The 23,930-nt window shown below is 41.9% G+C and overlaps 1 protein-coding gene across 1 annotated transcript in view; it reads right to left on the reverse strand.

Annotated features, from left to right (window-relative positions):
* The window catches only part of LOC126257893 (AMP deaminase 2), a 470,969-nt gene extending 447,039 nt beyond the window's left edge, over window positions 1-23,930 (reverse strand). Inside the window, exon 1 of the mRNA XM_049955599.1 lies at window positions 23,654-23,930. Coding sequence (XP_049811556.1) covers window positions 23,654-23,765 — 112 coding nt within the window. The 5' untranslated portion in view covers window positions 23,766-23,930. The remainder of the gene's footprint in view (window positions 1-23,653) is intronic.

Here is a 23,930-nt window from a genome sequence, read left to right on the forward strand (position 1 = left end):
GCCATGTCTTCTGGGGTATTCTGTATTTGCTAGTATTGTACATCCGCCTGTTATGTGATCCACTGTTTCTATTTGCTGTTTGCAAAGTCTGTATTTATCTGTTGTAGTATTGGGATCTTTAATAATATGCTTGCTGTAATATCTGGTGTTTATTGTTTGTGATCCTGTATTGCAATCATGAATCCTTCCGTCTCACTGTATATATTGCCTTTTCTTAGCCATGTGTTGGATGCGTCTTGATCGATGTGTGGCTGTGTTAGATGATACGGGTGCTTGCCATGTAGTGTTTTCTTTTTCCAATTTACTTTCTTCGTATCTGTTGATGTTATGTGATGTAAAGGGTTGTAGAAGTGGTTATGAAATTGCAGTGGTGTAGCCGATGTATTTATATGAGTAATTGCTTTGTGTATTTTGCTAGTTTCTGCTCGTTCTATAAAGAATTTACTTGAATTGTCTACCTGTCCATAATGTAGGATTTTTATGTCGATGAATCCCCTTCCTCCTTCCTTTCTGCTTAATGTGAATCTTTCTGTTGTTGAATGTATGTGATGTATTCTATATTTGTGGCATTGTGATCGTGTGAGTGTATTGAGTGCTTCTAGGTCTGTGTTACTCCATTTCACTACTCCAAATGAGTAGGTCAATATTGGTATGGCATAAGTATTTATAGCTTCTGTCTTGTTTCTTGCTGTCAATTCTGTTTTCAGTATTTTTGTTAGTCTTTGTCTATATTTTTCTTTTAGTTCTTCTTTAATATTTGTATTATCAATTCCTATTTTTTGCCTGTATCCTAGATATTTATAGGCATCTGTTTTTTCCATCGCTTCTATGGAGTCACTGTGGTTATCCAATATGTAATCTTCTTGTTTAGTGTGTTTTCCCTTGACTATGCTATTTTTCTTACATTTGTCTGTTCCAAAAGCCATATTTATATCATTGCTGAATACTTCTGTTATCTTTAGTAATTGGTTGAGTTGTTGATTGGTTGCTGCCAGTAGGTTTAGATCATCCATGTATAGCACATGTGTGATTTTGTGTGGGTATGTTCCAGTAATATTATATCCATAATTTGTATTATTTAGCATGTTGGATAGTGGGTTCAGAGGAAGACAGAACCAGAAAGGACTTAATGAGTCTCCTTGGTATATTCCATGCTTAATCTGTATTGGCTGTGATGTGATATTATTTGAATTTGTTTCAATATTAAGTGTGGTTTTCCAATTTTTCATTACTATGTTTAGGAACTGTATCAGTTTAGGATCTGCTTTGCATATTTCCAATATTTGTAGTAACCATGAGTGGGGTACACTATCAAAAGTTTTTTGGTAATCAATGTATGCATAGTGTAGCGACCTTTGTTTGGTTTTAGCTTGATATGTCACCTCTGCATCTATTATCAGTTGCTCTTTACATCCTCGTGCTCCTTTGCAGCAGCCTTTTTGTTCTTCATTTATAATGTTGTTCTGTGTTGTATGTGTCAATAATTTCTGTGTAATGACTGAAGTTAATATTTTGTGTATTGTTGGTAGGCATGTTATGGGGCGATATTTAAAAAAATGGTACAAATGGCTCTGAGCACTATGGGACTTAACATCCATGGTCATCAGTCCCCTAGAACTTAGAACTACTTAAACCTAACTAACCTAAGGACAGCACACAACACCCAGCCATCACGAGGCAGAGAAAATCCCTGACCCCGCCGGGAATCGAACCCGGGAACCCGGGCGTGGGAAGCGAGAACGCTACCGCACGACCACGAGATGCGGGCGGGCGATATTTAGCTGGGTTTGCTGTGTCTACTTGATCTTTAGATTTCAGATAGGTTATTCCATGTGTAAGTGTATCAGGGGATGTGTATGGGTCTGCAATGTAACTGTTAAATAATTTAGTTAGATGTGAATGTGTTGAGGTGAACTTCTTTAGCCAGAAATTTGCTATTTTATCATTTCCAGGGGCTTTCCAATTGTGTGTAGATTTAATTGCTCGGGTGACTTCATGTTGCAAAATTATCACTTCAGGCATTTGTGGTATCATCTTGTATGTGTGTTTCTGCTTGTATCCACCATGCATGTCTTATATTGCACCGGGTTTGACCATATGTTGCTCCAGAAGTGTTCCATGTCTTATGTTTGGTGGATTGTCTATTTTAATGTGTGTGTTATCTATTGTCTGGTAAAACTTTTGGTTTGTGTTGAATGTTTGCTTTTGTTTCCTTCTATTTTCACTTTTTTTGTATCTTCTAAGTCGTTTGGCCAATGCTTGTAATTTCTGCTTCTTTTCATCTAATTGCTCTATTGCTTCTTGTTGTTATATTTTACCTAACCTTTTTCGTTTTTTTGTCTGATATTTCATTTCTTATAAATTGTGTTAGCTGTCCGATATCTTTTCTCAGTTTTTCTATTCTGATCTGTAGCCTGTGTTGCCATGCTGGTTTTGTGGGTTTCTTCTGTGTGTTGGTTGATTCTGATCTCTGCCTAGTGTGTATATTTAGTGTAGTGAGTGCTCCTACATAAACCAGTAGTTGTAACTCTTCCATAGTTGTATTTTCATTTATTTTGTTGTGTATGATTGTGTTGATAGTTGTTATTGTTGTTTCGACTTGTGGGTTATTTGGTGATCTATGCAAGAATGGTCAAATGTCTGTATTTGTGTCTTTGTATTCTATATATGTCAACTGAAATTTTTCTTCTATATCTAACATGTGTGTCACTTCATGTTCTATTTGTGCTTGTTCTGGTGGCTGTCTTAAGATTTCGTTTTCCTCTGATTGTTTAATTGATGTGTGTTCTTTGTTTGTTTGCTCTGGGATGTTTGAGTCCATTACTGTATTTTCTTCTTCTTCTTCTTCTTCTTCTGCTTGCACATTATTTTGTTCCAGTAGTTGTTGTACTTGTTGTTTGATGTTTTCTAATTCTGACTGGGGTATCCTGTTATTTTTTATTATTACATGGATCTGATCAGCTAGTCGTTGTTCTGTTAAAAATTTTAATTCTGGGTATCTGTTAATAAATGTTGTGAATACTTGTGAACTGTATCCAGTTGTGTTGATTCCTAAGTTTGTTTCTTGGTAATAACAGAACATGAGGTGTCTTAACTTCATCTGAACATCTCATCCTCTGTCTTTGTTTTCCTTCTAGGGTGGTTGCAGGAAGCATATCCTGCAAAACACCTCTATTTGGATTTAAATCATTTTCCAGTTGGCTAGCAGTGTCGTTACCATTGTGGGCGGGCATAGGGTTCAAGCGTCGTCCCCGACCATGACGGCGCTTGTCCGAGGCTTCATTAGTTCTGTCCTGAACTAAGTAATCACACTAAAAGGGGGAGTTAGCCCTATTAGTGTTTTGTTCTTTTCGTCGCCTTTTACGACTGGTAGAACATACCGGAGACCTATTCTTGTCCCGGGCCTCCACGGGATGATTATTATTATTATTACTATTTCTTTACTTTCTCAGACGTTAAGTCTGGTTGAGAATGGAAAGTCACGCGGACCTTGATCAAGCGTCACTTCCTATTAACTGTACGGTATGTGTTATATTGCATTTAGGAACTTTCGGGTAATTGAACATGTATCAATAATTACGGATTTCTGTAGTTGTATATATGTGTTTGGATGTAGCTGTATTGCATTGATGTACTGGTGGATATAGTGTGGTATGACTCCTGTAGTTGATACTATAATTGGTATGATGTCAACTTTATCCTGATGCCACATGTTTTTGACTTCCTCAGCCAGTTGGATGTATTTTTCAATTTTTTCTCCTGTTTTCTTTTGTATGTTTGTTGTATTGGGTATGGATATTTCGATTAGTTGTGTTAATTTCTTCTTTTTATTGGTGAGTATGATGTCAGGTTTGTTATGTGGCGTTGTTTTATCTGTTATAATGGTTCTGTTCCAGTATAATTTGTATTCATCATTCTCCAGTACATTTTGTGGTGCATACTTGTATGTAGGAACTTGTTGTTTTAAAAGTTTATGTTGTAAGGCAAGCTGTTGATGTATTATTTTTGCGACATTGTCATGTCTTCTGGGGTATTCTGTATTTGCTAGTATTGTACATCCGCTTGTGATGTGATCTACTGTTTCTATTTGTTGTTTACAAAGTCTGCATTTATCTGTTGTGGTATTGGGATCTTTAATAATATGCTTGCTGTAATACCTGGTGTTTATTGTTTGATACTGTATTGCAATCATGAATCCTTCCGTCTCACTGTATATATTGCCTCTTCTTAGCCATTTGTTGGATGCGTCTTGATCGATGTGTGGCTGTGTTAGATGATACGGGTGCTTGCCATGAAGTGTTTTCTTTTTCCAATTTACTTTCTTCGTATCTGTTGATGTTATGTGGTCTAAAGGGTTGTAGAGGTGGTTATGAAATTGTAGTGGTGTAGCCGATGTATTTATATGAGTGATTGCTTTGTGTATTTTGCTAGTTTCTGCTCGTTCTATAAAGAATTTTCTTAAATTGTCTACCTGTCCATAATTTAGGTTTTTTATATCGATAAATCCCCTTCCTCCTTCCTTTCTGCTTAATGTGAATCTTTCTGTTGCTGAATGTATGTGATGTATTCTATATTTATGGCATTGTGATCGTGTAAGTGTATTGAGTGCTTCTAGGTCTGTGTTACTCCATTTCACTACTCCAAATGAGTAGGTCAATATTGGTATGGCATAAGTATTTATAGCTTTGGTCTTGTTTCTTGCTGTCAATTCTGTTTTCAGTATTTTTGTTAGTCTTTGTCTATATTTTTCTTTTAGTTCTTCTTTAATATTTGTATTATCTGTTCCTATTTTTTGTCTGCATACTAGATATTTATAGGCATCCGTTTTTTCCATCGCTTCTATGCAGTCGCTGTGGTTATCCAATATGTAATCTTCTTGTTTAGTGTGTTTTCCCTTGACTATGCTATTTTTCTTACATTTGTCTGTTCCAAAAGCCATACTTGTATCATTCCTGAATACTTCTGTTATCTTGAGTAATTGGTTGAGTTGTTGATCTGTTGCTGCCAGTAGTTTTAGATCATCCATGTATAGCAAATGTGTGATTTTGTGTGGGTATGTTCCAGTAATATTGTATCCACAATTTGTATTATTTAGCATGTTGGATAGTGGGTTCAGAGCAAGGCAGAACCAGAAAGGACTTAATGAGTCTCCTTGGTATATTCCATGCTTAATCTGTATTGGCTGTGATGTGATATTATTTGAATTTGTTTGGATATTAAGTGTGGTTTTCCAATTTTTCATTACTATGTTTAGGAACTGTATCAATTTAGGATCTACTTTGTATATTTCCAATATTTGTAGTAACCATGAGTGGGGTACACTATCAAAAGCTTTTTGGTAATCAATGTATGCGTAGTGTAGCGACCTTTGTTTGGTTTTAGCTTGATATGTCACCTCTGTATCTATTATCAGTTGCTCTTTACATCCTCGTGCTCCTTTGCAACAGCCTTTTTGTTCTTCATTTATAATTTTGTTCTGTGTTGTATGTGTCATTAATTTCTGTTTAATGATTGAAGTTAATATTTTGTATATTGTTGGTAGGCATGTTATGGGGCGATATTTAGCTGGGTTCGCTGTGTCTGCTTGATCTTTAGGTTTCAGATAAGTTATTCCATGTGTAAGTGTATCAGGGAATGTGTATGGGTCTGCAATGTAACTGTTAAATAATTTAGTTAGATGTGAATGTGTTGAGGTGAACTTCTTTAACCAGAAATTTGCTATTTTATCATTTCCAGCGGCTTTCCAATTGTGAGTAGAATTAATTGCTTGGGTGACTTCATGTTGCAAAATTATCACTTCAGGCATTTGTGGTATCATGTTGTATGTGTCTGTTTCTGCTTGTATCCACCGTGCATGCCTGTTATGTTGTACCGGGTTAGACCATATGTTGCTCCAGAAGTGTTCCATGTCTGTTATGTTTGGTGGATTGTTTATTTTAATGTGTGTGTGTTATCTATTGTCTGGTAAAATTTCTTTTGGTTTGTGTTGAATGTTTGGTTTTGTTTCCTTCTATTTTCACTTCTTTTGTATCTTCTGAGTCGTTTGGCTAATGCTTGTAATTTCTGCTTCTTTTCGTCTAATTGCTCTGTCGCTTCTTGTTGTGAGATTTTACCTAACCTTTTTCGTTTTTTTTCCGAGATTTCATTTCTTATAAATTGTGTTAACTGTCCGATGTCTTTTCTCAGTTTTTCTATTCTGATCTGTAGCCTGTGTTGCCATGCTGGTTTTGTGGGTTTCTTCTGTGTGTTGGTTGGTTCTGATCTCTGTCTAGTGTGTATATTTAGTGTAGCGAGTGCTCCTATATAAACCAGTAGTTGTAACTCTTCCATAGTTGTGTTTTCATTTATTTTGTTGTGTATGATTGTGTTGATAGTTTTTATTGTTGTTTCGACTTGTGGGTTATTTGGTGGTCTATGCAAGAATGGTCTTATGTCTGTATTTGTGTCTTTGTATTCTATATATGTCAGCTGAAATTTTTCTTCTTTATCTAACATGTGTGTCACTTCGTGTTCTATTTGTGCTTGTTCTGGTGGCTGTCTTAAGATTTCGTTTTCCTCTGATTGTTTAATTGGTGCGTGTTGTTCTTTGTTTGTTTGCTCTGGGATGTTTGAGTCCATTACTGTATTTTCTTCTTCTTCTGATTGCACATTATTTTGTTCCAGTATTTGTTGTACTTGTTGTTTGATGTTTTCTAATTCTGACTGGGGTATCCTGTTATTTTTGATTATTACACGGATCTGATCAGCTAGTCGTTGTTCTGTTAAAAATTTTAATTCTGGGTATCTGGTAATAAATGTTGTGTATACTTGTGATCTGTATCCAGTTGTGTTGGTTCCTAGGTTTGTTGCTTGGTAATAACAGAACATGAGGTGTCTTAACTTCATCTGAACATCTCATCCTCTGTCTTTGTTTTCCTTCTAGGGTGGTTGCAGGAAGCATATCCTGCAAAACACCTCTATTTGGATTTAAATCATTTTCCAGTTGGCTAGCAGTGTCGTTACCATTGTGGGCGGGCATAGGGTTCAAGCGTCGTCCCCGACCATGACGGCGCTTGTCCGAGGCTTCATTAGTTCTGTCCTGAACCAACTAATCACACTAAAGGGGGGTTAGCCCTATTAGTGGTTTGTTCTTTTCGTCGCCTTTTACGACTGGCAGAACATACCGGAGGCCTATTCTTTTCCCGGGCCTCCACGGGTAAATTATTATTATTATTATTATTATTATTATTAGCGCCTTCCCTTCCCGTTGAAGCGGTCTCTGCTTTTTGGGTCAATGCGTGCCATTTCTTACGGTCTAATGCTTCTTGAGGATTTAAGCTTCTTGAACTTAAATCTGCGTTTATATTGTCCAGCCATCGTATTTAAGGTCTTCAACGTTATCTCTGGACTTCGACAGTGAGATGATAGACTGAACTGATGACGTAGGTGGTACCTATGTAATGTGTCCGCACTACCGGACTCCCGATTGTGATTCTATATGTAGCTTGATATTTGCTTGTTTGCTATGTGCGTGTGAGTAAGTTATTCTGTGTGTGATTGCCATTTCGTCTGGTCATCTTTTACATCTTTTTTTTTTTTTTTTTAGTGGGTAACATGATCAGCGAGTGGTTGCTTATATTGATTTGGTCAGTTATTACGCTTTGTCTTCACTGAAAGAGCTCTTTGTACATACATCAAAAAATGTTTTGCATCACCTCGGTTCCGGAACCTGTACAGAAAATTGCATAGAGATCAACATGAACATCATTTCCACCCTTTTTATTGCTCATGAAAACCATACATTACAAGTTGTACAACCATACAGCGAGACCTTCAGAGGTGGTGGACCAGACTGCTGTACACACTGATACCTCTAATACCCAGTAGCACGTCATCTTGCGTTGATGCATTCCTGTATTCGTCGTGGCATGCTATTCACAAGTTCATCAAGCACTGTTGGTCCAGATTGTCCCACTCCTCAACGGTGATTCGGCGTATCCCTCAAAGTGGTTGGTGGGTCGCGTCGCCCATAAACAGCCCTTTTCAATCTATCCCAGGCATGTTCGATACGGTTCATGTCTGGAGAACATAATGGCCACTCTAATGGAGTGATGTTATCTTGAAGGAAGTCATCCACAAGATGTGCACGATGGGGACGCGAACTGTCGCCCATGAAGACGAATGCGTCGCCAATATGCTGCCGATATGGTTGCACTACCAGTCGGAGGATGGCATTCACGTATCGTACAGCCGTTACGGCGCCTTCCATGACCACCAGCGGCGTACGTCGGCCCCACATAATGCCACCCAAAACAGCAGGGAACCTCCGCCCTGCTGCACTCGCTGGACAGGGTGTCTATAGGCGTTCAGCCTGACCGGGTTGCCTCCAAACACGTCTCCGATGGTTGTCTGGTTGAAGGCATATGCGACACTCATCGGTGAAGAGAACGTGATGCCAATCCTGAGCGATCCATTCGGCATGATGTTGGGCCCATCAGGACAGCTCTTCATGGTACCGTGGTTTGCAAAGCTGGACCTCGCCATGAAGTGAAATTGTGCATCATGCGGCCTATTGCGCACAGTTTGGTTCGCATCACGACATCCTGTGGCTGCACGAAAAGCATTATTCAACAAGGTGGCGTTGCTGTCAGGGTTCATCCGAGCCATAATCCGTAGATAGCGGTCATCCACTGCAGTAGTAGCCCTTGGGTGGGCGGCCTGAGCGAGGCATGTTATCGACAGTTCCTGTCTCTGTCTCCTCCTTGTCCACACAATATCGCTTTGGTCCACTCCGAGGCGCCTGGACACTTCCCTTGTTGAGAGCCCTTTCTGGCACAAAGTACCAATGCGGTCGCGATCAAACCGCGGTATTGACTGTCTAGGCATGGTTGAACTACAGACAACACGAGCCATGTAACTCCTTCCTTGTGGAATGACTGGAACTGATCGGCTGTCGGACCCCCACCGTCTAATAGATGCTGCTCATGCATGGTTGTCTACGTCTTTGGGTGGGTTTAGTGACATCTGTGAACAATCAAACGGACTGTGTCTGTGATAAAATACTCACAGTCAGTGTCTATCTTCAAGAGTTCTGGGAACTGGGGTGATGCAAAACTTTTTTTGATGTGTGTATATGAAAGATATTTCCATCTTCTTATGTGTTCTTTGCGTCTTTAAGTTATTCCCAGATACAATATTTGCTTTCTTGACTTTCTAACTGGTATATAGCACCTTCTTGGTATGCGACTGGCTTGTCTGTTGGTGTTTGTGAGTGCGACTGTTCTGTTCTGTTAGCAATGTTTAATCCTTGTTTCTCCTGTATACTTGCTATTGTGTGCTTTCATTTGTATTTGTGTGTTAAAGTGTACCACTTCTTCATGTTGGTCATTACATGACTTGATTTTTTGTGCTTGTGTGTGTACTGCACTGTGTGTTGTTTGAGAGGTTTTGTGTTCTTTGCTTGTAATCATTTTATTTAATTGTGTTTTGATTTTGTTGTTGAGGCATTGTGCAATACGAGTGTTATATTCATATTTTCTCGGTGTAATTTATTCCTCACAAACAGAGGATTAATTTTACTTATAGAGGGTGTGGAGAAGGGGACTGATTTGTTTTTAGACGTTAATTATCCGTGAGATTGTTACCTGCACAGAAGCTGTTATAAGTACACTACTGGCCATAAAAATTGCTACACCACGAAGACTACGTGCTACAGACGCGAAATTTAACCGACAGGAAGAAGGTGCTTTGATATGCAAATGATTAGCTTTTCAGAGCATTCACACAAGATTGGCGCCGGTGGCGACACCTACAACGTGCTGACATGAGGAAAGTTTCCAACCGATTTCTCATACACAAACAGCAGTTGCCCGCCGTTGCCTGGTGAAACGTTGTTGTGATGCCTCGTGTGAGGAGGAGAAATGCGTACCATCACGTTTACGACTTTGATAAAGGTCGGATTGTAGCCCATCGCGATTGCGGTTTATCGTATAGCGACATTGCTGCTCGCGTTGGTCAAATATCCAATGACTGTTAGCAGAATATGGAATCGGTGGGTTCAGGAGGGTAATACGGAACGCCGTGCTGGATCCCAACCGCCTCGTATCACTAGCAGTCGAGATGACAGGCATCTTATCCGCATGGCTGTAACGTCTCGATCCCTGAGTCAACAGATGGGGACGTTTGCAAGACAACATCCATCTGCACGAACAGTTCGAAGACTTTTGCAGCAGCACGGACTATCAGCTCGGAGGCCATGACTGCGGTTAGTCTTGACGCTGCATCACAGACAGGAGCACCTGCGATGGTGAACTCAACGACGAACCTGGGTGTACGAATAGCAAAACGTCATTTTTTCGGATGTATCCAGGTTCTGTTTACAGCATCATGATGGTCGCATCCCTGTTTGGCGACAACGCGGGAACGCACATTGGAAGCGTGTATTCGTCATCGTCATACTGGCGTATGACACGGCGTGATGGTTTGGGGTGGCATTGGTTACACGTCTGGGTCACCTCTTGTTTGCATTGACGGCACTTTGAACAGTGGACGTTACATTTCATTTCAGATGTGTTACGACCAGTGGCTTTACCCTTCATTCGATCCCTGCAAAACCCTACGTTTCAGCAGGATAATGCACGACCGCATGTTGCAGGTCCTGTACAGGCCTTTCTGGATACAGAAAATGCTCGACTGCTGCCCTGGCCAGTGCATTCTCGAGATCTCTCACGAATTGAAAACGTTTGGTCAATGGTGGCCGAGCAACTGGCTCGTCACAATACGCCAGTCACTACTCTCGATGAACTGTGGTATCGTGTTGAAGCTGCATGGGGAGCTGTACCTGTACACGCCATCCAAGCTCTGTTTGACTCAATGCCCAGGCGTATCAAGGCCGTTATTACGGCCAGAGGTGGTTGTTCTGGGTACTGATTTCTCAGGATCTATGCATCCAAATTGCGTGAAAATGTAATCACATGTCAGTTTTAGTATAATATATTTGTCCAATGAATACCCGTTTATCATCTGCATTTCTTTTTGGTGTAGCAATTTTAATGGGCAGTAGTGTACTAGAAGCCTTTTGAGGCGTTTCTTACGACTTAGTTCAAACTAGACGTTCTTTCGTCAGTGATGTCAGTTGAAGGCTGTTGCTTTCAGGATGACAAGTGGTTCGATTAAATGGCAGTTACCACACCTGCTCCTCTGTGAAGATCACAGACTGCGTCAAATAAAGGAGTGCAGATGGTGATGAGTCTTGCAGTAGACCGCCACCTAAACATTCAATAGTAAGTCCCATAAACATCAACACTCACTTTTATCGCTTACGTTCGCCAATGAGAACAGGGCGAAAACTTTTACTATCGATAAATAATAGGAGGTTTAACGTCAGAAAATTTTACTTATGTCACTACGTATAAATTAGATCTCCTCCGACAAACGTCTGTAATGAGAAGCTATACTTACTTCAGTTGAATTAGACACGTCCCTAGTAGCATGTAGAACCCGGTATCGCCCTTTTGACGGTTGCGTCGCGTTGTGACACGGACTCTTCAGACACCGAAAGTGATGGGGAACAATCCTGCTTCATGAATGCTCAGTCAAAAAACACAACGCTGCAACTGTTCTCAGACCGGTCTATGCCAAACGCTACGCCATTGTTCCCACAACATCGTTCCTGAACGGTACCTACTAGCTTTACTCCACACGCCACGATTGTAGACTATACACATTGTAGTAGAATTGTTTTTCCCTAGTTCCTCGGCCGGCCTAAGTGGCCGAGCGGTTCTAGACGCTACAGTCTGGAACTGCGCGACCGCTACGATCGCAGGTTCGAATCCTGCCTCGGGCATGGATGTGTGCGATGTCGTTAGTTAGGTTTAAGTAGTTCTAAGTTCTAGGGGACTGATGACCTCAGAAGTTAAGTCCCATAGTGCTCAGAGCCAACACTAGTTACTCGCTTCATTTGAGGATGCTACGTGGGATGGAAGATTTACAAAATCTGTAAAAACTGAATTTTATTTCTTTTATCGTTATGAGCATTAGGCCATAACCAGGTTCGGGAAAATAATACGCTTTGCTCATTCTAAAAGATGATCTGGGAAGTTTCAAAAGCAATTTTCAATACTATGGCCAGTGAAAGTGATCCGACGAACAAAGGTACATAATGGAGAGAGTTAATGTTCGACTTTTCGCGGGCTTTACCGTTCATTAATAATTTTTCGAAATTGTATTCGGGTATAAATTTTATTTTTGACAGCGAAGTATTCGACGGCAGCGCTTCTATCACTCGTAAGTGCTGCTACAAGCGACCGTCCCTCGGGCTCGATCCTAGACACTGCTTTCCAACCTTTTTTGTTTTATGGTAGAACATAATTGAGAATATACTGTTTTTTTGTATTTTCACATGAAAAGATTCGTGAGTGTGCCCAAAACCTGCGGTTGTTACTAATACCGTATCGCTTAATCTTATTCTGGGCACTGTTTAACGTTCAGGCAATGGCGACAGTTGAAACTACTGACATCGACGGTTGATGAAATACGCGTTCTGGTGTGAATGAACACTAGTAGAGCCAACTGGCAACCACAGACGCGGGATGCTGTTGGACGGCCGAGCGCAGACTATTTCTAGAAAACAGGCAGGCGACGCTTCACAAAGAACGTGCGGTAGGTTTTGGCGCTACTCACGGGGATTTCTGCCTCTGAAAGTGCGATACGAGGACGTGACGAGGCCGATTATTTTCGGCACAGCAGACAATGACCTCCACAGAGCAGCTGCCCACGTGGGGTCGAGTGTCTGCCCAAAGGAACGAATGTGCACTTCAACTTGACAAAATATTAGCACTACGGTAACACCACTTATACTCAACCTTTTGCCCCCACTTTACACTATGTTACCCCCAGATGTTTCATTTCTTCAGGATAGGAAAGGGATAGGGGCTGAAAGAGACATTTAGGAACTTCTTCTAATGATATTCAGCAGCTGCAGGATCCACGAAATCTTTTTCTTTCCTTATAACTTTTCCGGACACAATGAACAGTTTGTTTACCCAAGTATGTACTAAAAAACGTGTGCACGCTCATGCTTCTGCACACTTAATGGCGTGACAAGGAAATAAGAAGCCAGACCGGTGTCATCAGTGATCATCATAATCTATGACAGCCATACGGCTATCGTCCATTACGAAACAAAGTAATATGGCTATCTACGACGCAAACGGACGGACTACTTTGTTTTTTCACGTTCGGTAAGACTTTGGAAGCTCGCGAACCTTAACTGCAAAGCCTTTATTTTGAGACTGTGTGTCACAATGATGATCATATCTCCTACAAAATAATACAATGAAGAGCCAAAGAAACTGGTACACCTGCTTAACATCGCATAGCGCCCCCGCGAACACGCAGAAGTTCCGCAAACACGACGTGGCATAAACTTGAATAATGTCTGAAGTACTGCTGGAGGGAACTGATACCATGAATCCTGCAGGGCTGTCCATAAATCCGTAAGAGTACGAGTGGGCGGAGATCTCTTCTGAACAGCACATTGCAAGGCATCCCGGACATGCTCATTAATGTTTATGTCTGGGGAGTTTGGTGGGCAGCGAAAGTGTTTAAATTCAGAATAGTGTTTCTGGAGCCACTCTGTCGCAATTCTGGACGTTTGGTATGTCGCATTATCCTGTTGGAACTGCCCAAGTCCGTCGGAATGCACAGTAGACAAGAAAGGATGCAAGTGATCAGACAGGATGCTTAAGTACGTGTCATCTCTCAGTCGTATCTAGACGTAATAGGGGTCCCATATTACTCCAACTGCAGACCCCCCACACCATTACAGAGCCTCCACCACCTTGAACAGTCCCTTGATGATATGCAGGGTCCATGGATTCATGAGGTTGTCTCCATACCCGTACACGTCCATCCGCTCGATACAATTCGAAACGAGACTCGTCTGACCAGGTAACATGTTTCCGGTCATCAACAATCCAATGTCGGTGTTGACGGGCCCAGGCAAGGCGTAAAGCTTTGTGTCGTGCAGTATTCAAGGGTACACGAGAGGGCCTTCTTCTCCGAAAGCCCATATCGATGATTGTTCGATGAATGGTTCGCGCGCTGACACTTGTTGATGGCCCGGCATTGCAATATGCAGCAATTTGCGGAAGGGTTGCACTTCTGTCACGTTGCCCGGTTCTCTTCAGTCGTCGTTGGTCCCGTTCTTGCATGATCATTTTACGGCCGCGGCGAAGTCGGAGATTTGATGTTTTACCGGATTCCTGATATTCACGGCACACTCGTGAAATGGTCGCATGGGAAAATCCCAATTTCATCGCTACCTCGGAGTTGCTGTGTCCCATCGCTCGTGTGCCAACTATAACACCACGTTCAAACTCACTCAGATCGGTTACTGCTGCTACAATGACAGGTTATCAAGATTTAACAACTGCATCAAACACGTGTTGTCTTATATAGGCGTTGCCGACCGCAGCACCGTATTCTGCCTGATTACGTAGCTCTTTGAATACGCATGTCTATACCAGTTTCGTTGGCGCTTCAGTGGCAACACTCTTTCGAAAAATGTCTGCACTGCATATAATCGGAAAGCATCTGTGTGTTCGTGCGTCAGTTGTTGTGAGAAGCTCGTGTTATTGTTTCAGAGATGAGGCAGTTTGCATTAAAAAGCGAACTGATATTGTGGAATGTTACATAAAGACTGTCTTCATCAAGGCTTGTAAGGAAAATGCTTCAAGCCAATTGTCCTGGTAGAAACTCCCCACGAGCAGCGCTATTCAAGATGTGTACAAGAAATGGAGGGCTCTAGGATCTGTTCACAATGTGCAGAGGAATAGGCGGCCGACAGCGAGGCCAGAATTCGCATGAACATGACGAGAAGTCCCCGCAAGTCAGTAATGTTATCGCAGCAGTTCGTTGTGTCTCCTACATCGTTCTAAAAATGTGAAATTAAAAGCCTATCGTGTGAGTATTATGAAAGAGTTGAAATTTGAGGATCAGGAAAAAACAGTCCATTATTGTTCAATTGGCTCTGAGCACTATGGGACTTAACTGCTGTGGTCATCAGTGCCCTAGAACTTAGAACTACTTAAACCTAATTAACCTAAGGACATCACACACATCCATGCCCGAGGCAGGATTCGAACATGCGACCGTAGCGGTCGCGCGGTTCCGGACTGTAGCGCCTAGAACCGCTCGGCCACACCGGCCGGCAGTCCATTATTGTAACTGGCTCTTAACATCAATTGGTAACGGTTACTTGGATTCCTTGCTTTACTTCATGTCAGATGAGGCCTGGTTTTATTTGTCAGGTTATGTAAACTCCCAGAACTGCAGATACTGGTTGCAGACAACCCACATAAGAACATATCCACTCAGTTAAGATAAGTGTTTATTATATCGCTTCTTAGTACTGCCTCTAAATACTTACCTACACGATCTGACGTGCTCATTATGTTCACCACTATTCTCGTTATCGGATGCTATTTGGGTCTCTCCCTTTGTTATGGACATCATCTTCCATTTGCCCATATTTAAAGATAGCTGCCATTCATTACGCCAAATGGAAATTTTGTCCGCGTCTTTCTTCTGTTCGTGTTAATTGTCCAACGGCAATATGTTCTTGCACACAACAGCATCGTCAGCGAATAATCTTAAGAGTGCTGCTGATCCTGTCTTATAAATAATTTACGTATATCAAGAACATCAAAGGTCTTTTTATGCTTCCTCGGAGCACACCTGATGATGCTTTCGTTTCTGTAGAACATTCGCCATTCAGTATAGCGTACTGCTGTCTATTCCTCAAATAATCCTCAAGCCAGTCACATAACAGCGAAGAACTTCTACAATGGTATCTTAGGAGTCGGCGTAGTAGTGTCGAACGTCTTCCGGAAATCTGGGGGAACCATCTGCCTGGTCACCTGCATCTATTGTTTGCAAGACGTGTTCCACACGAGCGGTCGTTCACAAAATCTTTCTGATTTCTTTAAGGTAAGCTTGTTTTCCTCTGAGAACTTCATAATGTCTGACGTTTGAATAAGCTCTCGGTTCCTCCAACAGTTCAGCAACATTGGCCTCTAATTCTATGCGACAGATGTTTTATCGATTTTGTAAACAGCAGGGATCTGCGCTCCCTTCTTGCCACGCAGTACTACTTGCCACTCAACATTTTATCCTCAGTATGAGTTAAAGAAGAAATTACACTGCAGCGTATTTAATGTAAAATCGAAGCAGAATTCCGTCGGGGCCAAAAGCACTGTTTGCTTTAAGAAGGCTATACTCCCCTCCACCCAACCCCAGTACTATTTATTGACTTATGGTTGATTATTACTTGCTGTAGTCTGTCTAATTGGGAAAACAGGCATCGGAGATTTATAAGAAGCCAGTTTTAGAGGGCGAACTCACTCCCAAGGTATGTGCGCCGATAACTAAAGTTTTGACGGGGTGAGCCTTCAGTGCATGCCCTTCTCCTACACTTTTCTATAATTCATTCCCTTCCAGAATATTCAAATAATAATGAAGAGGTTGTAATATGTGAACTCTTTTGGATGACACAGTTCATTTATTCTATTTTAAATTCAAGTATTACGTCCCTACTTGTTCTGAGCGCACTCATGCTACAATTCTTGCGACTCAGCTATCACGAGCTTGAATGAGTTTACCAGTTCGGCTCCAAATTTCAGGCATTATCTCTTACCATAGACAACACAGTGGCCAACGGCCTTCACTTAGCAGCCGCGGTGTTTGAGTAGAGTTGTCGGTGTTAACAGACAAGCAACACTGCATGACAACCGCAGATTGTGGGAACGCACCCGTTAAGACAGTGCGGCGAAATGTGGCCTTAATAGGATATGGCAGCATCCGACTAACGCGAGTGCCTTTTGCTCACAGCACGACATCGTGTGCAGTCTTCTGGGCTCGTGACCATATCGGTTGGACCCTGTGGCCTGGTCAGATGAGTGAGTGTGACGCAGACACCACGAACTCATGGACCCAAGTCATCAACAAGGCACTGTGAAAACCGGTGGTGGCTCAATAATGGTGTGGGCTATGTTTAAATGGAATGGGCTAGGTCCTCTGGTCCAACTGAACCGATCATTCACTGGAAATGGTTGTGTTCGGAGACCATTTGTAGCTATTCATGTGCTCCACGTTTTCCAAACAATGATGTCATGTCACCGGGCTACAGTTGTTCGCGACTGGTTTGAAGAACATTCTGGACAACTTGAGCGAATGATATGGCCACTCTGATCGCTGGACATGAATCCCATCGAACATTTATGGGACATAACAGAGAGGTCAGTTCATCGGCAATACTTTTGCAATTGTGGACGGCTATAGAGACATCAGGGCTCAATATTTCTGCAGGGGACTTCGAACGACTTGTTGAATCTGTCACGTCGAGCTGCTGCATTACGCTCCGCAAAAGGGGGTCCGACATGATATTACGAGATATCCCATGACTTTGGTCACCTCGGTGAATAATCACATGCGGGCCTGGGTGGAGACCAAATAATTATACGTTAATATCCGCATGTGTACATTTTTAAATACAGTATTTAATATTTCTGCATCCTGTCTGCTATCTTCAGTTCCAACACCAGGCGGATCCACGAGAGACCGAATGGAAGATTTGTCCCGCAACCTAGGCTGTCTACCACAGCCTTATCTCCACCCCTCGTTATCCGTCCAAGTATCTTTTACCAGCTATCTTTCTTGCAGGTCCTGAAAAATCCTGGCATTCCAGTCCTCCTTAGGCGTTTATCTGTTATCCAGTTCCCTGGAGGTCTCCATATTTTTGAGGTATTGTCGCCATATGCGCATCTCTTATGACCGTATTATTCTAGTTCCTTTCTATCCACTGTACCAATGTTGAATCTACTTCCATTGTTTGTTTTATGTCATTTTCTAACTTCTCCATTAAGGTTTAATCCCGCCTCAGTGTAAGAGGAAAATGCTTCTTTACTAATACTTCATGTCTTATCCTCAATATTTGCCCATGTTAATGCATTTTTGCCCGCCCTAATAGTCTATGTCACACAGACGTTCAAGGGTAATCTTGATCGCTTGAGGTACTCTTCAGCATTAATAACAATGTAGCGTATGTAAACGATTTTGCTTCAAGCGCTCTGGAAGTTCCTGTATTACGCTACTTCTACTGTGAGAACCACCCTAAAACGAAATGCCAAGTTCACAGAAAAGACGTCCAGTGTGTCAGCACAATAAAGAATTAGTAACATAAACATCGAGAAAAGACAGAAAGCAATGTACAACTTTAACTGAGGGAAAAGATGCACTGAAAGAACAGATGTGAACCTACTAACTAACAGGAGGAAAACATATCAAGGATAAAATATAAACCGACAGCAAATCTACGAAGGATGTAAACACGCGGTCCGCATTGCCAGACTAGAAGAGGCATCGAATCTGCTAACAGTGCTGAGATGTATACAAGAACCAAACACCCAAAAGGAAAATCTATAACGTTTCCTTCACCTTACTCTGTGACTTATATTCAACTGGGATCGAAAAATCTACCTACGTACCCTCGGCTTTTGGAGAACTTACTACTTATAGTTTTTCGCAGAAGAAATATAACTTATGATACTGAGGATCTGTGCAAGCAGTTCCTTACACCATTCGATCTTCAGCAATCGCGGTGATCACAACTTTCGAATAATATATTACCCTTACATGGACACAAGGTGTTTAAAAACTGCCCGGCTAAATTTTATCAGAAGTCACGACGTCATGCACGAAATTCGCAAAATAACTGAGGACAAAGTTAGGCAGTCGTGTTTACAGGAGAAGTACACGAAAGGTGAAAATATCCTTGGAATGCTAGTCTCATATCAGCTCGTCGCACACGATCAAAACGGATGAGCCACTGTCATTTTTAATGAAACCCCTCAGCTATAAAAATGACTGCTGTAATGAACTCCTGACCTGTGTGGCGATTTTGATAGACACGGGCAGTTTGATTTTTGTCTTATTGCATTTACAGTTCAGCGACACCACAGATAGGTGCATTGAGCAACTTAAAGACTTCAGTCACCTTGACCAAAGCAAGCCACTAACCTAGACCATGCACGCAAAGGCGAAGTCACTTTTATGGTTCAGCTCAGTGCAGGATGAAAGAGGTGTAGTACTATAAGAAAGCCATAATGTAATTGCTAATGGAAGTGGCAAACCAAAGTGGAAATCCTGACACACACACACACACACACACACACACACACACACACACACAGAGAGAGAGAGAGAGAGAGAGAGAGAGAGAGAGAGAGAGAGAGAGAGACGCGCGAATGGAGAGCTCGTGCCCAGCCCAATACAGACGTTACAGTAGTTAACGAACCTGCAGACAAGATGACCAGAACCTGGAAACTTGAAAGAGGTCTCGCCACGAGTGACCACAATGTTATAATCTTCATTGCTGTAGAAATGAACTGAAGAGATGAAGCATTAAACACTTTAAATACATGATACAATGTAAGGAAAGAAGAATGGAACCACCTGAGGAGCATTTTCCGCCTTCCGGACTCGTCGTTGTAACACAAGAGGCCCGAAAGGTGCAATAGCAGTCAAGATCAACGGGCTGGAGTGCCCAAGTACCATGGGACGAGGGATCTCCGGAGCGAGAACAGAACTCGGAAGGGTAAGAAGATTCTATTAGAGAGGCCACACTGCGGAAGAAAGATCTCGCAGATTGGGCAGATACGGGAATGTTAAGCAACAATTTAAAGACCGCCTGCGACAGGCAAGCGCGGACAGCTGGAACCGATTCGTGGCACAGAATCTACATCTTGATCTATCGGGTACGCCTTATAAAATCGTCTGTCAAAATATAAAATCTCTAACAATATTATCAATTCTCAACGAACAGACGGCAGCATGATAGAAAACCGATGGCAATATGCACTGTTACTGATGGACACACACTTTCCAGAAGACACTGGAGGACGAATTTGATTAACTCCCAGAACTATGGAACAAAAGTAAAGAAGCTTAAGGTGGAGACGGAATAGTTTTTCGATTTTCAAAAGAGGAGGTGAGGAAATACGTACTAAACCCGAAAAGCAGTAAATCACCAGGTCCTCAAGTTCTACATATCCTTCATATTTAATTAGCTTATATTTGTGCCAACTCTATAAAGCACATTTATTGTGGAGTAGAATACCAGATATTTGGAAGAAAGCAAACGTAATTATATCGAAAAAGGGTGAAGCAAATACCCCCGACTCTAAAAACCTACAAAACAATTTGCCTTCTCGATAACTTACGCAAAGTGCTGGAGAAGCCGCTGTGTGGTAGCCTAGACGAGGAAGAGTGTTCCTGGAAGAACTCCCAACAATATGGGTTCAGAAGTGGGAAATCGATAGAAGACCCTGTAAATGAGGCCACAAGGATTGCAAAAAAACGCTTTCCTTAAATGTGTCATAGCCGTATTGGTGGATACCGCCGGGGCGTTTTATCACTCACGGCAATCAGTACTTTTTGACTGCCTGAATGACTTACTGCTCACAAGCTTTATACAATTTTTTAAGAACTATTGCCAGAACAGAGAAGCAACTGTATCGTACTCACGAGAGACCCTTACAAAAGAAATTTTTAAAGGCTGCCCATAGGGATCCACAAGCGGCTGTGTGTTGCGGGATTTGGTACTCGATCTGATATTCGGAAGGCTGCAAGACACCGAAGCGGTCCTAATAGCAGTGGCTAATGCCAAGGACACGATGGTCCTTGTTACGGAAAGCGCCAGACGTAGCCTGGAGTAAGAATGTAGCAATACTTCAAGAATTGCATCAGTGATCCCAAGGAGTTAAATTGTCTGTTGCGCTGAAAAAGACCACGTACATCTTGTTAAAAGGAAACTTTTCAGGAGAATCGACCATGCGCCTTAAAGAGGAAGTCCATCACCGCATACCTTGGTGTCTTTTTGGACGAGTGACGGAATTATAGAGCACATATTATAAAGAAATGAGCAAGAGAGGTAGGAACACATTGAATAAAATTATTAGTCTAGCCAGATTCGATTAGAAATTACCAATGGAAACAATAAGAAGAATCGTAACGTTATCGTAACTGCGACCACGGGGTATCTACAATATATTGTGCGAGTGCTTGGGCGGACAGACATCTTGTTTGTAACACCAGCGTGAGAAATTCACAGGGTCCAACGAGGAATACTTCTTTGATTGACGGGAGCTTTTGGTGCTGGGTAAGTTGAGGCGTTGCAGTTAATAACTGGAACATGTCCACTAAATCTCCAGATACGGAAAGAAAGGCAATGTATCGGCTGAAGAAAGATCATCATGACCGCGTCACTTATCAGTCAACCGTCGACCGCTGTACTACGGGTGGTCGCGACGGAAGATCGAGAAGCAACGCAGGGAAGACAGCTGAGGTCAACAGTTGTGGCATGTGTACAGCAACTGGCTGCATGGACGGCGATTGTGACTCGTAGGGTGGAAGAGCAGTTGTTGCCAGTATTTCGCCACCCAATAACCGGGCGAACGTGACTGCGCTCCTCGCCGGCAACATTTGTCCTTCGGAACGTTGCTATTACCAGGGAGCCGGCAGACAACGCAGAAGGCAAATTCCATCGCAGCGCCCACGGAAATGGCTGGGAGGCTACTGAGTGCGTTGTGGAATGTGGCAGACAAAAAATAATCGTGTCGTTTCGTTACTGTTCACAATCTATTTCAGTTATAGTGCCAACTACTCGCAGACCCAAGGGAAACATGTAGGACAATAGTAGTGGTATATTGTTATCAGACATGGCAGTAGGTGTCGTCTTCATTAATAGCAGATGAAATTCTCGTGATAGGAAGCAGAATTTTGTTCGATTTTATAGTATTTTTTGTATCATTTGAGGTCGATGTATAAGAAAAAAGAAAGTTGACACTATCAATCTTGAGTATGAATGGACATAGCCAGCGTTTAAATTATAGGTGAATGACTATAATGAAATAAGTAAACACGTAAATGAATAAAAGCTTAAACCGTGCTACAGTTTACGCCCATTAATTTCATAGATTCCACACGTTTAGAATACAAATCAAGTCATTACTGTACATTCTCCACTCCTGAATATAGGCTTTCATTCATATCCACATTACGGTTAATACGGGCTCGGCAAACATCGAGCACTTCTGGGACGGCCAGTAACTGAATTTTTTGTTTCTTTAGTATTACACGCGAATACAGATTACCTGTGTGCCCCGGCAATGTCATACCCGTGTGGGTGGCCAATATTATCCTTGGATATACCTAGATGGCATCTTTGATGAACTGTACAAAAGAAGCATAGTTAAGAACTAAATGGTCGCCTCCATCTACGCCATCAGAGCTTTCGTGCGGTTACGGTGTCATGAAGGCCTATGTACGCCTAAGGTATTAAAGTTGGGATGCTGTCTGCCCAATGAAGATTTGCCATATGTTTTGTTATTCATTTGAAGCAATATCTTAGGTGAGATATAGTGTGACATTCTGTGTAAATGTGCTTAACGGGTCCACAGCACACAATCGAGACGAATTTGCAAGTATAAACGACGTGAGAACTTCTGGAAAGATGTAACCATTCGTTACTTACAGTGCACATTATGAAATATTTTTGATATTTTGTCGTGTAATAAAACTGACGTACAGTAGCTTAAAGAATTTAGGCATGAGGCCACGTGAGATAACACTGTCGTGTTCTTGGCAACGAAATACTGGGGACTGTTTCTGAATAAACAAGTAACTCATACTGGATAGCACGTGTCAACAACACAGACAGCGGAAACCTGACAACGCAAGCGTACAGTCAGGGATGTGTTAACGTCGACAGTTTGTCTACAGTATCAATGGAAAAAAAAAAAACTTGCGACTTGAATAGAATCCTGCGCACATTTTTGTATTGTCAAAAACTCTATTATCCGCTCGCTTCTTTTCATTGCATGTGCATGCATAATTGCTCACTTTCACAAACAGCTTCTAAATAGCCCCCGGTAAATTACTGCTAAGCCATCAGTAGTTCCACTCTGCAAGTCTTGTAACCATATGAGTTTTATGGCAATTTAAACAGTACACATATTACATAAAAAAGTCCTGTTAGTTTGAAAATTACTGGCATTCCTGTTAGTGATACGAATACAGAATGCTCTTGTTGCTTGTTTTATTCTATATGTGGTACTGTAATATTAAGTTGAGCTAAGTTCTCTTCCGCTAACGTGTTAATACTATAATCATTTTACGGAAACCATGAGTTTTATTTATTTGTTCATTAATAAAATGACTACACCTGTTCATTCGTATAAAGACGGAGATTTTTTTTACAGTTTTCGAATGAACGTACATAACGACTTTAACCTAAAATATTATAAAATTATTCGTGTAATATTTTCATTCACATACACTGCACAGCAGTGTATGTTGACAATGATAGGCACGAAAAGTTGTCAGGGAGTAGCTACAGAAGTGATGGCAGAAACTCACACGTATACTGAAATAATTAACGTCCGTTAGTACGTTGTATTATCAGTAATTTACACCCACAGCAAAGTGCACATGTTTTCTCCCGCATAGTGCTGTCACAGAATCGTCAACAAGAGTGCGTTTAGACGTCACGGAGCTACATTGATCGATACGATTCCGACAGGCTTAGGTTAGGAGGCGGCATGAGTGGAAAACTCACCGTTTCTATCGCCGAGGGGCTGGCTCGCACAGCTGTCGCCGTCGCCGTCAACGTCAAACGGCAGCTGATAGTCGCGGGGACCCTCGCCACAAGTCACTCCCGCGTCCTCCATTTTTTAAAGCGTCTTCGTCAGCGGAGCAGCCACAGCTGACAGCACAACCGGCGTAGCGACACACCCACAGCCTTTCCGCCGCGAGCAATGTGAGCTCGCGCCTGCGATTTGCTCCTCGTGGCGAGCTGAATCGACTGGGCGTTTGAACTGCTCCGCGCTTCGACC

Source organism: Schistocerca nitens, chromosome 1 (assembly GCF_023898315.1).
Source record: "Schistocerca nitens isolate TAMUIC-IGC-003100 chromosome 1, iqSchNite1.1, whole genome shotgun sequence".
In the NCBI taxonomy this organism is placed as follows: domain Eukaryota; kingdom Metazoa; phylum Arthropoda; class Insecta; order Orthoptera; family Acrididae; genus Schistocerca; species Schistocerca nitens.